This window comes from Gopherus evgoodei, chromosome 1 (genome assembly GCF_007399415.2).
Source record: "Gopherus evgoodei ecotype Sinaloan lineage chromosome 1, rGopEvg1_v1.p, whole genome shotgun sequence".
Classification (NCBI taxonomy): domain Eukaryota; kingdom Metazoa; phylum Chordata; order Testudines; family Testudinidae; genus Gopherus; species Gopherus evgoodei.
The window spans coordinates 190659943-190675854 of record NC_044322.1 but is presented as its reverse complement, the minus strand read 5'-3'; the positions used below and the strand labels follow the sequence as shown (position 1 = coordinate 190675854).

Genomic DNA, 15912 nt, shown 5'->3' with positions numbered 1-15912 from the left:
GAGGATGGGAGGCAGGAGACATTAACTAGAACATAAATCCATTTGTCTTTTTGTGAATTTAGTATAGGTAAAAGGTGACACACTGGATATTATTTACTTGTATAGCTGTAGTGCCTAGGACCCCAGGTCATGGATTTAGGTTCCTATTGTGCTAGGCTCTGTACAAACACAGAATAGAATGACCCTCTGCCTCATAGATCTCCATCCACAGAGCAGGTGCAGTGCAGGCAGCAGCAGAGCCAGGTTCCATCACTCTCTGCCTTGCCAGTGTGTCAACCCCCTGTCCTGGGGCAACAGCTTCAAAGATGAAAGGGAGTTCAGTCTCCATGTCCCTTTCAGTCTTTGGCCTCTTCAATGATACTGTCGGGTTGGGGGCAGTGTCAAGTGTCAGATAATGTGTTGGTGGTTTTAGTGATGTGGACACCTGTCCATCAGGAATGGGATTGTGATACTCCCCCAAACGCATTTAATGTAGACTAATCAATATCTAATGCAATCTGGAGGTAAAATGTCTCCATAGCCCATCCACAGCTAGTCCTCTGAGCCAGCTAGTCCTTTGAAAGTTTTAACAGAACCCTAAATGCCAGTTCCAAGCACTTGTATGGCCTCATCGCCATAGTATATGAGTAGTCCTCCTGTTATCCAGTCCTTTCAAACACTCTCTCTAAATACTCTAAGGCAGTGGTTTTCAAACCTTTTGTATTGGCGACCCCCTTCACACAGCAAGCCTCTAAGTGGGATCCTCCTTATAAATGAAAAAACACGATTTTATATTTAACACTCTTTTAAATGCTGGAGTGGGGTTGGGGATGGAGCTGGGCTGGCAGGTCTTGGGGTGTCAACCCTGTGCATGGCTGACAGCTCATGACCCCCTCATAATAACCTCACAATCCTCTGAGGGTGTCACAACCCCCAGTATGAGAACCCTCACTCCAAGGAGAGAACCTGGCTCTTTAAAATAAATTTTTTATTGGATGATTGTTCATCAGTTCAAATTCAGCCTAGGCCATAGGTGAGCCATGTCCACTGGGAGCTGTGGGTGGCTGTGCAAATGTAAACAAACAGTCTGGCGGCCCACCAGCGGATTATCCTAATGGGCCGGGTGTGACCTGTGGACCACAGGTTGCCCACCACTGCCATAGTAAGTGAAACTCGATCATACACAGGCTGTTCACTGGCTTACATGAAATGAATAGGTTATTTCAGTCCAGTTTGCAGTAAACAAGTGTCTATATCACAAAAAATTAAAAGTGGTTCTAACTGGCCACTTGTTGGTAGTCTCAGTAGAGTCCAAAGACGTCATGACAACTGACTTACGCTTGATCCTTCCAAGTAACAGTTGAATACAGTGATGGAGTAGTGTGAGGAAAGCTTGCACTATTACTTCAGATGCTGTAAGTGTTCTGTGGATATGGTACTTCAGTTGCTACTTCTCACCATCATGGAAAAAAAAACACAAAAAAATCCTACAGAAAAATAATCTTTAGCTGTTAGGTGTTTCAAATACATATTTGCCAGCCCAACTCTAGTCCAAGTAGATATTCATCAAAGATGCCGTATAAACCATTTAAAAATGATCTTCTCCAGATTTAGGATTCACATTGTCTGCCATAAAGCACATATGTATATATAGAGAGAGAAAATCATTTTCCCCTACTTCTAAAAACTTCATTTACTTGCGTTTGAAAACTGAAAATATTTCAAAGGAAGCTATTTAAAAAGGCACAACTTATATATGTCCAAAACTGATGAACTGCATCAAAGTCCAACATGGGGGAGCAAACAAAATTTGGAACTTTGCTGTAATGGTGAACACTGGGCCCAGAAACGGTGGTGTTTGTCATACCCAAGCTATTGTGCAGCAGATCTCCAGACATGGCCATGAAGTTGCTCAATATACCCCAAGAAGAGTCAGCCAGTACATCCATTCTGAACCCTGCTGCAAAAAAAAGATGTCTTAATTCCAGTCTCTCTTTCCCACTTCTACAGAATGTTATGGGTAAGAGCAGTGAACATCTCTGATGTTATTAATATTCTGCTGATCTGTTGCAAGCGAGAGTCCTCCAGTAGCTGCACTTTAATTGGACAGTTTGGCTTCTCTTCACATTAAAGTCTCCTGTGTCCTGATTGGGTTCATCCTTTTGAGAGAGAACGAATGATAGAAGAGAGAAAGGAAAGTTATAAAAATAAGCATATGTTACAATTTTATATTGATAGGAGTGTCTAGGAAAGTCTGGAATCTGGGTGTCTTTTTGGCCAACTCTTATAATTGGGTTATAGTTTTCCTCCTATAAAATTGAAGGACAGCTGCAGCCAGACCATTCCAGATTGATTTCCTCTGTTCTCACCAGCTAAGCTGGGTCAGTACTTGGATTGAAGACAGGGAATCAATTTTTTTCAGTTTTTAGCTTTCCTATGCAAATTCATTTTGGATCTTTTCTCCCTACAGCATGTCCTTCAAGACACAGATTTGAGCCCTCCAAACTCAGATAGTTCAGTAAAAAAACAGGGCAGGTGGAAACCTAAGGGGGAATGCAGAGGGTCCCACGTTGCTGGGGTGACTTTTCATAAATGTAACTCTGCTCTGTAATAGCTAGTGTGCAGGTGGCACCACTGCCCTGTTGGATGGAATGGAGCCTGTTTAGGAGTGTGGGATTATGTTGGCCACCAGTGGTTAAAGGCCAGGTACAATGAGTGTAAGCCCTAATATAGCTAGTGGAAATTCTCTTTTACCTCAAGTGGTAGAGACCTCTGTTTTCTGAATTAGAAGTAACTAGTTTGTGTGGTTCAGTGGGTGACCACAAAATTGGTATGTGTGCACCACAGTTAGGGCTGACAGTGCTAACAAGAGGTTTGGAAATGTCCCTTTTAATCAGACAGTTTACTCTAATGGTCTCAGGGTGAAAAATGCTTTTTGCCATATGTACTTTCAAAATACTGGGCAGCTGAGCAAAGTATCAAGGGTCAGCATTTCTTTCTCTTCTTTCACCTACGTCCATTTCACTGTCATGCCAGCCTGAGGAGCCAAGCCTTTTAATTGTCTGTATTAGATGCTCTGATATTGATTTGTACTGGGATTTAACAAGCACCAGAGGGAAATGCCTTTTTATTTTTAAGGCAAAACACTTGTGAGAGCCTATGGTCTTTTATGAGCAATTACCATGGTGGCCTATCTCATCTCTGCTTCACACTTACTCTGTGCCAGGTTCTTGCATCGGCATCACACTATGATGCTCACTAGCAGTTCCTGTGTCTGCTGCCAGCTGCGGCATCCCCGTCTCCAGGGACTTTTCCTGGGTGTCTGATGTTTCCTGTGTGTCTTTGCCCTCACTGTTTTCTTCCTTCTTCACCTCTTCATTTTCTTTGTTCCTTTTTTCCTGTTCAGAGGCATTGCCATCCTCCCTTTCCCCCAGGGTGCTCCCTTCCTTATCCCCTGGGGTGTTCTGGCACAGCTTCTTATCTTTATCTCCCATGGTGCTTGGGCATGGCTTCTCCTCTGGGGTGCTCTGGGATGACTTCCTCTCTTCCTCCCCTGGAGTGCTCTTGCACGGCTTCTCTTTACCTCCTGTGTAGCTCTTGCAAGGTTTCACTGCCTCTGTTTCTTTTTCTCTCTCCTCTTTGTTTTCTGTCCTGCTGGACCTTCTCCCTGAGGGTGGCTTTTCATTGGATCCTATCTGTTTCTGGATCAGTTTAGGGCCTGTTCCACACACAGGTGACTGCAACTCCTCTTTCTGACTCTTAGGCATGAATACCTCATCACCATCCTCTTCCTTGGCCCCATTTTCTTGAGATGATCCAGTCACCTTTAAATCTTCACCATCTCCGGAGTCGGACTGAGACTTTCGGAATTTCCTGGAGGGGGGTCTGCGCTTCAGTGATCCCCGTGTCCGCACCTGAGAACAGGTAAAGTTGAGATTGAAGAATTTAAATAAACCACACCAGTGTGCAGTGTCAGCCCAGAAAGCTAGGGTGAATGACTTGGATGCTCAGCTGGTGACTCAAGACACCGGTTCTCCTTCTCATTGACACTTTGTCTCTCTGAATAAATAGTGAGAGATCATTACCCCAATTTAAACTGTGGCTCTTTCTCCTGTTTACATTATCAAATCTGAAAACACTAAGTTTGACTACAAGGTCACAAGACTCGCTAGATAGTTACTTATGAGTGAGGAATCACTTTGGAAACTTCTGCCATTTTATTTTGGGCACTGGGGTGATGGGAAAGGATAAAGGAGTTTCACGTCTCAGTAATCTGAGGACCAATGGTGAAATCAAGCAGTCCAGATTCTCTCCCCGTTGTTGCCTATTCATCTGAGTCCTAATCTGCAGAAGCCTCTGCTACTCTATGTCTTGGGCCTCCAACTTCTCCAGTTGAAGGCTGTATTGGCAGCTAGCCTGCAAACTAAGAACTGCACATAAATTGCATAAACTGGAGAAGTTACCAGCTGCCTTCTTCTTTAATACAGAGTTGTGGTTTACAGAGACTACAGTTCCCAGGATTCAATACAGCCTGTCCTGCTCAGATCTAGGTTAAATGTTGTATGATTGGTCTTTCATGGGCTATGCTTCTGTATTAAAGGAGTGGGCATGGAACACACTGCACAATTTCAAGGTTTATTTGACTTGCAAGCTGCAGTATTAATACACTAACCCACTGCACTACTAAGTGTTGGTCATTAATTTTGACATAATGTTGTCTGAAAAGTTGTGATCAGTCCAGCTCATGTTGAGTTGAAGCAGGTGAGTCATGCCACTTCATCACCTGATGCCAGCTGGAATCTGATGGACTATGGAACTCTATTTGCAGGCAGGCAGGCAAAAGAAGGAGTCCAATGGATCACAGTGAGAGGGAATTTCAAAACACATGCAGCAAGCTCCTAATTTGGCTGCAAACATACTCTGTGAAGACTGAATTGGAAGGTAAGACCTACTGTTGCAGTTCCACTCAAAGCAGTAAACTGGCTTTGGCTTCCTGTGTTGGAGAAGTCCTGGAAGACACTGTACCTTGTTATAAAACTTCAGGTGAGTGCCCTCTGGTGGTTGATCAAAACTGACTGGTGTCTCATCTGATTCACTGGAACGGGACTGGATGCCGGGGCTGCTGGGAGTTGAAGGGGGAGTGCTAAAGGGAGATGGTATGACTTTCAGACCTGGGCTTTTTGGAGATGTTCCTGGCACCAGGGCAGCTGGAGCAAATGCCAGATTGGCCTGCCAAAAAAAAAAATCATTATAATAAATCTCCCCTCGGATTTAACATCATGATTATATATATGTTATTCTACCTGGCAACCAAATTCCCCCTGTCAGAGATGAAGTGGACCACATGGGGGAGCCCTTGCCCTTAACACACATGATAGCCTCTCAGCTGACAAGAGAGATAGCTCCTGGTTTTGTGTTTCTCCTGGTGATATTGTCAACAAACAATCCCATGTGGAGAAGTTCTAGACGGACAATTGACCTTCCCGAACAGCTGGATCTCAGGACCATTCTTGTGTCATATGAAGTATTAGAGATTTTCCAGTGTCCCAGCCAAGTGAATATGTCTCCCATAGTTTTGGACAGGAGAGGCTGTGAACAGAGCAGTCAATAATAACAAGGGAACTTTAAATCATTCTGTGTTTGTCCAGATAGCACCTGAAGTTTGCAGCTGTGGGCACTCTCAGGCCCTTCAAATGATCACTAAATTTAACAAGAGAATACCATTGAAATATTCTCTTTGGGTATGCTTTGTGATGGGGTTCCCACTTCTGGAATCCCATTGAATAGTGCTATTAAGTTCAGATAGTTGAGTGTCCTTGAGCTGAGCACGACACTGCTATGACGAGGCTGCTATTATTTCGACACTGCTAGGAAGAAGCTCACAATACCAGGAGTGCCAACTGGCATTAGCAGGGTACTATGTGAAGAGACTCACATATTGTTAGTTGTCCGAGCTGGCATGAACCAGCTACTGAGAGATACAAGGAGCAGTAAATGCTGGGTAAGCTGTTGAGTTCCTTGGGAAATATAAAAGAAAAGTGAGAAGCTTTTGGGGTATGTCTGCACTTCAGCTGGGAGGGTGCTTTGGGTAGACAGCTTTGCTTGATCTAGTGTACTAAAAATAGCAGCATGGTCAGGCTGGCATGGGAGGTGGCTTGGGCTAGCTGCCCAAATACTATCCCACCCAACCCCGTGGGTGCATATTCGGTGGCGAGCTCAAGCCGCAGCCTGTGCCACTGTGGCCACACTGCTATTTTTAGCTTTTTAGCTCAAGCAGAGCTAGTACTTGTCTTTCTACCCACACTGGTACCTTCCCAGCTGCTGTGTAGACATACCCTCAGGGGTACAAATATAGGAGCAATGTTAAAGGCTTATCAATTTAATTCCCTGAGAGTTACAACAGCCATGTTGACAGCATCCAGCACCTACCTGCAGTTTTTCAATCAGGGGAGAGCTTTTCACCTTGACCCTGGGAAGGAGACAAGCATTTGGAGATGGCTTCTGTAAATAAACAGGAAAAGACCAAAATAAACTAGATGAAGAAAGGAAAAGTTCTGAAGCCCGAACCGGTCCAGATTGATCCTGGGAAGTTAAAGATGGAAGAAGAGGAAGGAAAGTGAATAATGTGTCACTGAAGCCTATGGAGGGATCTTTACAAAGGGGTCTGTTCTTCCCTTTCCAACTACTCCCACCTCGTCTGCTGTCCAGCCATTAAGTCTATGATAAAGAGGAATTAGATCACACAGGACTGAGGAAGGGGAGAGCACTGTACAAAGTAATATCACTCTGCTCTGAGGAAGATTATCAAAAGAAGGTAGCCAAGCCCTCTACATTATCTCCCTTTCCCCTCCCACCACTCAAACTGTGCACTCTTTTGAGAGAAAATCGATTCTGTCCTTTCTGATTAGTATATCCATATTAGGGATTGTGTAATGGTTAGTCCCAGAAGACACTGGTCAGTACTTCAGGGTGCTAGTCTTGGCTGTGCCACTGCATGACCTTGGGCAAGATATTTAACCTCTCAGTGGTACAGTTTCCTCATCAGGAAAATGGAGATAAAACTGACCTGCCTCTCAGAGGGTTGCAAGGCTTTAATGTTTGTAAAGTGTTTTATGAACTATTCCTTTAGCGTATCTGAAGAGAAATATTTGGCCATGGATGAATTACACACTCATTCACCCTTTCAACCTGTGAATCTAGAAGGAGGGAAAACTCCAAAAGCAAATTATTACTTAATATTTATGTTGCAGTAGTGCCTAAAGGCCACAACCAGGTTGTACTACATTTTGCTGTATAAACAACATATGACAGTCCCTTCCCTAAAAAGCTTAAGATGTGAGGATGGAGCTGGTATGGGAGAATCAGGCGGATCCTACGGAGATGTGGTGCCACAGAGGGAGAAACTCACAAGCAGAACTGGAACACGTACGTGTGTCTGCAATACTAAGAAGACAGCAAGGAGCAGAGTATGTGTGGGGTATTGCTGTGGATGGATAGGGGAAGTGTTCTCTGCTTTAGAGCTTATGGTTTATATTTCGCTATTGGTGATCCCTCTGGTAAACCCACATTCACATGCCTTTTAGGGAATCAGAGAGAATAAAACCCAGCAAACAGAAAGCTCTTTCCTTATTGCATTGGTACTCACCGGCTCCCCATTGTGGCCCAGCTCCACTTTTTGGGTATGTAGGGGAAGGGAGCATGGTGGTTTCCTCCGGGTTGGTTTATTGGCTGGTACCTGAAGATAAAGACAGCCATTGAGTGACAAAGGAAAAGCAAGGCGGTTACATTCAAGCACCAGAAGGCAGCCTCTAGTGTTGTGTGTCTGCAAAAGGTCCAAAAGAACACAGGGGTGGGTGCAGCTGTCTCCAAGAGCAGCCACATAGAATATCAGGGTTGAAAGGGAACTCAGGAGGTCATCTAGTCCAATCCTCTGCTCAGAGCAGGACCAACCCCAACTAAATCATCCCAGCCAGCACTTTGTCAAACCTGACCTTAAAAACCTCTAAGGAAATTCCACCACCTCCCGAGGTAACCCATTCCAGTGCTTCACCACTCTCCTAGTGAAAAAGTTTTTCCTAATGTCTAACCTAAACCTCCCCCACTGCAACTTGAGACCATTACTCCTTGTTCTGTCATCTGGTACCACTGAGAATAGTCTAGATCCAACCTTTTTGGAACCCCCTTTCAGGTAGTTGAAAGCAGCTATCAAATCTCCCCCCCCCCATTCTTCCCTTCTGCAGACTAAATAATCCCAGTTCCCTTAGCCTCTCCTCATAAATCATGTGCTCCAGCCCCCAAATCATTTTTGTTGCTCTTCGCTGGATTCCTTCCAATTTTTCCACATCCTTCTTGTAGTGTGGGTTCCAAAACTGGACACAGTACTCCAGATGAGGCCTCACCAATGCCGAATAGAGGGGAATGATCACGTCCCTTGATCTGCTGGCAATGCTCCTACATATACAGCCCAAAATGCCGTTAGCCTTCTTGGCAACAAGGGCACACTGTTGACTCATATTCAGCTTCTCATCCACTCTAACCCCTATGTCCTTTTCTGCAGAACTGCTGCCTAGCCACTCGGTCCCTAGTCTGTAGCAGTGCATGGGATTCTTCCATCCTAAGTACAAGAGTCTGCACTTGTCCTTGTTGAACCTCATCGATTTTTTCTGGCCCAATCCTCTAATTTGTCTAGGTACCTCTGTATCCAGTGATTTCCCTACACCCTCCCCCAAATTTCCCCAACACCCTGCCCCCCCATTTTGTGAACTAGTTACATACCAAACCTGGTGGCTGAACTTTGCGACTTTGTCCTCACCCACAACTATTTCACATTTGGGGACAATATATACCTTCATGTCAATGGCACTGCTATGGGTACCCGCATGGCCCCATAGTATGCCAACATTTTTATGGCTGATTTAGAACAACGCTTCCTTAGCTGTTATCCCCTAACACCCCTACTCGCGCTACATTGATGGCATCTTCATCGTGGACCCATGGAAAAGAAGCCTTTGAGGAATTCCACCATGATTTCAACAATTTCCATCTCGCCATCAACCTCAGCCTAGACCAGAGGTCGGCAAACTTTCAGAAGTGGTGTGCCGAATCGTCATTTATTCACTCTAATTTAAGGTTTTGAGTGCCAGTAATACATTTTAACGTTTTTAGAAGGTCTCTTTCTATAAGTCTTTAATATATAACAAAACTATTGTTGTATGTAAAGTAAATAAGGTTTTTAAAATGCTTAAGATGCTTCATTTAAAATTAAATTAAAATGCAGAGCCCCCCGGACCGGTGGCCAGGACCTGGGCAGTATGAGTGCCACTGAATATCGGCTCGCGTGCCACTTTCAGCACCTGTGCCATAAGTTGCCTACCCCTGGCCTAGACCAATCCACACAAGCGGTCCATTTCCTTGACACTACTGTGCTAATAAGTGATTGTCACAAACACCACCCTATACTGGAAACCTACTGACTGCTATACATACCTACGTGCCTCCAGCTTCCATCCAGGACACACCACACGATCCATTGTCTACAGCCAAGCTCTAAGATACAACCGCATTTGCTCCAATCCCTCAGACAGAGACAAACACCTACAAGATCTCTATCAAGCATTCTTAAGACTACAATACCCACCTGCTGAAGTGAAAAAACAGATTGACAGAGCCAGAAGTCACCTACTACAAGACAGGCCCAACACAGAAATAACAGAATGCCACTAGCCATTACCTTCAGCCCCCAACTAAAACCTCTCCAGCGCATCATCAGAGATCTACAACCTATCCTGAAAGATGACCCCTCACTCTCCCAGATCTTGGAAGACAGGCCTGTCCTTCTTACAGACAGCTTACAGATAGCTCCCCAACCTGAAGCAAATACTCACCAGCAACCACACACCACAGAACAAAAACACTAACCCAGGAACCTATTCTTGCAACAAAAGTCCGATGCCAACTCTGTCCAAATACCTATTGAAGTGACATCATAATAGGACCTAATCACATTAGCCACGCCATCAGGGCTCGTTCATCTGCACATCTATCAATGTGATATATGCCATCATGAGCCAGCAATGTCCCTGTGCCATGTACATTGGCCAAACTGGACAGTCTCTATGCAAAAGAATAAATGGACACAAATCTAACATCAGGAATCATAACAGTCAACAACCAGTAGGAGAACACTTCAACCTCTCTGGCCATTCAGTAACAGATTTAAAGATGGCAATTTTGCAACAGAAAAGATTCAAAAACAGACTCCAACTAGAAACTGCTGAACCTGAATTAATATGCAAACTAGATACAATCAATTTAGGCTTAAATAGAGACTGGGAATGGCTGAGCCATTACACACATTGAATCTATTTCCCCATGTTAAGTATCCTCACACCTTCTTGTCAAACTGTCTTAAATGGGCTATCTTGATTATCACTACAAAAGTTTTTTTCTCCTGCTGACAACAGCACATCTTAATTAGCCTCTTAGAGTTGGTTGGGCAACTCCCACCTTTTCATGTTCTCTGTATGTATATATATATCTCCTCACTATAAATTCCATTCTATGCATCCGATTAAGTGGACCCACAAAAGCTTATGCTCAAATACATATGTTAGTCTCTAAGGTGCCACAAGTACTCCTGTTCTTTTTGTGGATAGACTAACACGGCTCCTACTCTGACACATGCCAATTTGGTGACTTTTTGGAAATTTGAATTGAAATTGAAACATTAATACACACTTTAAAAGCATATACAGTGTATGATAAAATACGTGTAACTGAAAGTATAATAGATTTGAAAAGTATGAACATAGACTAGCTTCCTTATACAGCCGTTGTTTTTTATGACAATGTCAGTGCATTCATTTCGGTGATGTTGGCCAATCTAATAATTTCAAATGATGATTTGTAAGCAAAGTCTAAATGAGCTCTCCCTGACAGCTAATGATGAGCTGAGGGTTGTGGGGAAAGGCTTCAGGACCAGATTCTATTTACATTTACAACTAATCTACCTAGGTATCCAGCAAACAGAGCTGTGTTGCTCAAGTGATAGATTTGACTGGGGTTGGGTTACAAGTCACTTGAAAGCGGAGGGTAGGGGCAGAAATGAAATGTTGTTCTTACTGTATGAGTAAAGGGCAGTAGAACTGTACTTAGCCTGTGCTGATGGAGGGCATCAAGAGAAAGGGTGGGGACCTGTCCCTCTCCACTGTTTAAAGACAGAGCTGATTAGGCTTCATAGAGAGTCTTTTGTTCTGTTAAGTGACCACTGCAGCTGAAATCACTGATAATCAGGTCTAAGTGCTTAGTCCTGCTGTGGGAACAGTGTTTTTGTGTAAAAGACAGCCCAGACTGCACTAGCAGCGAGCGAGGTTCCCCCACTGAGAGCTCGGCTGAAATCACTGAGAGCTGTGTGGAACCTCAAGAGACCAACTCGCAGAGGTCACAGTGGCAGGTGGCAGCAGAAGATGATTGCGCAGGGCCATTGGCAACAGAGTGGTGGAGTGAACGGTGGCATAACGAACAGCCGTGGCCAGAGCGAACAGTGAGCAGCTGGAGGAACGAACAAGGTGCCTTCTTGCCCCCGACCTGGGAGGTGTAATCATGTGAAAGCATCTCTGAACTCTGAGTCTCCACTGACCAAGGACAACACGGGTGAGTGGGGTGTGGTGGAGGGAAAAGTGAGGGGCACGTTAAATAAACATTTGTTTGTTGGACTATACTTTAGTGACTTTGCTCCAGAATGCTAGATTTGTGACTGGGAATGGAAATATATATATAATTTCCTAGTAGGCCAAGATTTTTAAAATGTATTATTTGCCAAATTTGTTATCTCACATTGTTGCTATCTTGAGTGGTCATTATGTTGGGGAGTTTCTGTACTAAACGTTTTTATTATTATAATTAATTTTACATAAGAATGGTTGTACTGGGTCAGACCAATGGTCCATATAGCCCAGTATCCTGTCTTCCAACAGTGGTCAAGGCCAGGTGCTTCAGAGGGAATGAACAGAACAGGTAATCATCAAATGATCCATCTGTTGCCCATTCCCAGCTTCTGGTAAACAGGCTAGGGACACTCAGAGCATGGTGTTGCATCCCTCCCCATCCTGGCTAATAGCCACTGATGGACCTATTCTCTAGGAATTTATCTAGTTATTTTTTTAATCCTCTTATAGTTTTGGTCTTCACAACATCCCCTGGCAAAGAGTTCCACAGGTTGACTTTATGTTGTGTGAAGAAATACTTTCTTTTGTTTTTTTAACTGCTACCTATTAATTTCATTGGGTGATTGCTAGTTCTTGTTATGTGAAGGATTAAATAAAATTTCCTTATTCACTTTCTTCACACCAGTCAAGATTTTATAGACGTCTATCATATCCCCCCTGAGTCTTCTCTTTTCTAAGCTGAAAATTCCCAGTCATTTTAATTTCTCCTCCTGTTTCATATCCCTAATCATATTAGTTGCCCACCTCTGTACCTTTTCCATTTCCAATATATCTTTTTTGGGTTGGGGACATCAGATCTGCACACAGTATTCAAGGTGTACACGTACCATGGATTTATATAGAGGCAATATGATATTTTCTGTCTTATTATCTATCCCTTTCTTAAAAAAAGCAAAGGTTTCAGAGTAGCAGCCGTGTTAGTCTATATCCACAAAAAGAACAGGAGTACTTGTGGTACCTTAGAGACTAACGAGTTTATTTGAGCATAAGCTTTCGTGGGCTACATCTGATGAAGTGGGCTGGAGCCCACAAAAGCTTATGCTCAGATAAATTTGTTAGTCTCTAAGGTGCCACAAGTACTCCTGTTCTTTTTAAAAAAGCAAACAGAATGTTGGGAATCATTGACTGCCACTGCACATTGAGTGGATGTTTTCAGAGAAGTATCCACAATGACACCAAGATCTCTTTCTTGAGAGTTAACAGCTAATTCGGACTCCTTCATTTTGTATGTATAGTTGAGATTGTTTTCCAATGTGCATTACTTTGCATTTATCAACATTGAATTTCATCTGCCATTTTGTTGCCCAGTTACCCAGTTTTGTGAGATCCCTTTGTAACTCTTCGCAGTCTGCCTGGCACTTAACTATCTTGAATAGTTTTGTATCATCTGCAAATTTTGCCACCTCACTGTTTACCCATTTTTCCAGATCATTTATGAGTATGTTGAACAGTAATGGTCCCAGTACCGACCCCTCAGAGATACCACTATTTATCTCTCTCCATTCTGAAAACTGATAATTTATTCCTCCTCTTTGTTTTCCATATTTTAACTGATCCATGAGAGGACTTCCCTCTTATCCCATGATGGCTTACTTTTCAAAAGTCAATTTAAATTAAATACATTTTTTTAAATTATATCTTTTTAGAAATCTAGACGTGTTATGTGTTTTGGTGTAACTTGCATTATCCTTATGTTAAATTGGCATTATCCTAACAAAACATTTACTTTATTCATATCTCTTTTATATATGTCATTGGTCCTGACATCCCCTCTAATTTCAATTCCTGGGGAAATCACTGTCTGTATCCTATCCCTACCCTCCAGTCTATTTACCACTCCTCCCAGTTTAGCGACATCTGCAAACTTGCTGAGGATAAAAGTTGTGTGAGGAGGGAGATTTGAACCCACACCTGCACAGGGAGACCAGAACAGCCAATTGTGGGAAAGACAGAGCCTTGAATCTGGCACCTTAAACCGCTCAGCCACCCTGACACTTAAGAGATGCTCTAACAAGTACCTAATTGGAAACTCCACAGAAGAATGGCTTGTAATTTTTCTGTTTTCTTTTCTGTCTCTGCTAATCACTAAGTTTTCATCTTTTGAACGGGCCTCAGCTTCCTGCTTCATTCATTCACTGAGCTCACTATCCTACGTGTGGTACCAGGGGCTGAAGGGCACCTCAGAGTTCTGAACACAGCCCACAGCCTCGCTAATCTTTCAAAGGGAGGTGCAGCTCACAGAGACCACAGGTCCCAAGTTGCAGTGTTTAACAAGTGACTTAGGAAGCAGGTTTGTCTGGAGAGAAGGGACAGCACTTTTTTATTAACTGGACAAACACTCCTCTCAGTCTGAATCTGCACAGACTCCTGGAAAGATCTAGCTTACTCCAGGTATGAGGAGAGGCTTGGCACAGATGTCAGCACAATCTCTCCAAAAATCCATCATCTAATTTGCACAGTTATGCCCATGCAAGTAACCTGAAACCTATACTTACACCAGCATGGAAAGCTCCAACTTGATTTGAATTGCATGTCTCTATGTTGGAGATGAAAGCTGCTGAAATTTCCTCTATTTTATGCCAATTTCCGTGACCTTCTGGCAAGTTACCAATGTGCTCTGTGATGCAATATTTGGTTACTTTTGTCATAATTTTTACCCACTTAATGTCCAGGGATCTGAGAAGTTACAAACATCAGATTGTGGCAACTTCATCTTTGAAGAGTTGGCCACCGTAGAGAGTTTGTTTGGAGTGACAAACTCGGGCACCATGGCTTTATGAGGTTTACACTGTTAACTGGTGATGTCGTGTCAGCAGATTGCAATGCAATATAATTATGTGAAGCAATGTAATCAAGCTGTGACCGTGTCCTCCCATAGCGACGTAATATTGTCCTTATACATCACAATCCTGGCATGCAGTATCATCCTATTCTGTTGAAATATCATCATATCACAACATTACGATACCACATTGCGAGGCAGTGACATTTTGTGAGCACCCATTTATGTCCTATATATGCTAAGTTTGCAGGACATAGCTCACCATGCTGACATCAGGATGACCACAGAAATAGTGAAGTCAGGCAACCATGATTATTACATCACCCCCCAGGATTGTAATACGCTGAAATGATTTTTGTTTTTAACATGTGTGTTAATGATGGTAGTAGGGGACTCTCTCTGTCACAGAAAGCAGATCAGTGGCCATGAGTCCTTTGACTTTCCCTGCCTCCTCAGAGGATTAAAGCCATTTGGGGCCTAGACTCATCATAGTTTTGGGCAACCTTTCCTGCTTAAGTGCTTTCTACCACCCCTAACCAGGTTTCCTAGACTTCTCCTCCAGTCCCCCTTACGAAGAGAGGTTTTTCCTTCCTGCTCCCCAGCAGACTCTGTTTCTCACTGATTCACTGGTGTATCTAAGCCTCAGTGAAGCAGGCCTGGATCACAAGGATTTGGTTATTCTACCTTAATCTGCCCTATGCCTTGTAGAAGAGGAAGGAAAGACAAGGCTGCTCTGACTGAGATGCTTTCTGGTGATAAATGACAGCACACTGGGGCTAGTCAAATGTCAAGTGTCCTCAATTACACTGAGTCAGTCCAGCTCCTAGCAGGACATGAGTCCTGTCCAATGTGATATTCCAACGACCTGCAAGACTGCACCAGTTTTCCTGCAGTGCCAATCTATGCTGTCTAACCCATCGATAAACCATTGCTTGAACTCTAATGGGGCCTATTTGTTTCTCCTGAGTTCAGCCATACTGTAACCCACATAAATGACATTAAAACTGCATAATCTTTGTGATAGCTGGATCAACTATCTGCAGCCAAACAGAAGACTATCTTCATTTGTTTAAATCCCACTGAATGTCAACTTCTTGCTTTTAGAGGAGGAGGGGAATCCTAATAGCAGTATGTGCGACGTTTGTGAGATGCATGCCTTGCATATAATAGTTTTATTTGTTTTTATCCAACAGTTACTGGGTTAATAAGGTCTCAGTGTGTATACACATAGGCTAAATTGGAGTTTATATGTCTGCTGTGCTGTGACTGGATAGAGGTGCTTAGGATCAAATAAAGAGGGACAAAACTTGTTCACTATTTCTGAGCCCTGGACAGCTGATCAGAGCTTTACAGAAGATTGCTAAGGAACTATCACCATTATTAATGATGACTATTACTATTGCTGGAGAGCTGCTAGTGAGATGC

The 15912-nt window shown here is 43.3% G+C and overlaps 1 protein-coding gene across 1 annotated transcript in view; it reads right to left on the bottom strand.

The window, feature by feature from the left end:
* Positions 1–950: 950 nt before the first annotated feature.
* Positions 951–15912, bottom strand: part of RCSD1 (RCSD domain containing 1) — a 50709-nt gene continuing 35747 nt past the window's right edge. Inside the window, exons 3-7 of the mRNA XM_030581123.1 lie at positions 7625–7714; positions 6409–6480; positions 5005–5208; positions 3196–3893; positions 951–2138 (exon numbers count right to left, since the gene is read on the bottom strand). Of these exons, the coding sequence (XP_030436983.1) occupies positions 2102–2138; positions 3196–3893; positions 5005–5208; positions 6409–6480; positions 7625–7714 (1101 nt within the window). The 3' untranslated portion in view covers positions 951–2101. The remainder of the gene's footprint in view (positions 2139–3195; positions 3894–5004; positions 5209–6408; positions 6481–7624; positions 7715–15912) is intronic.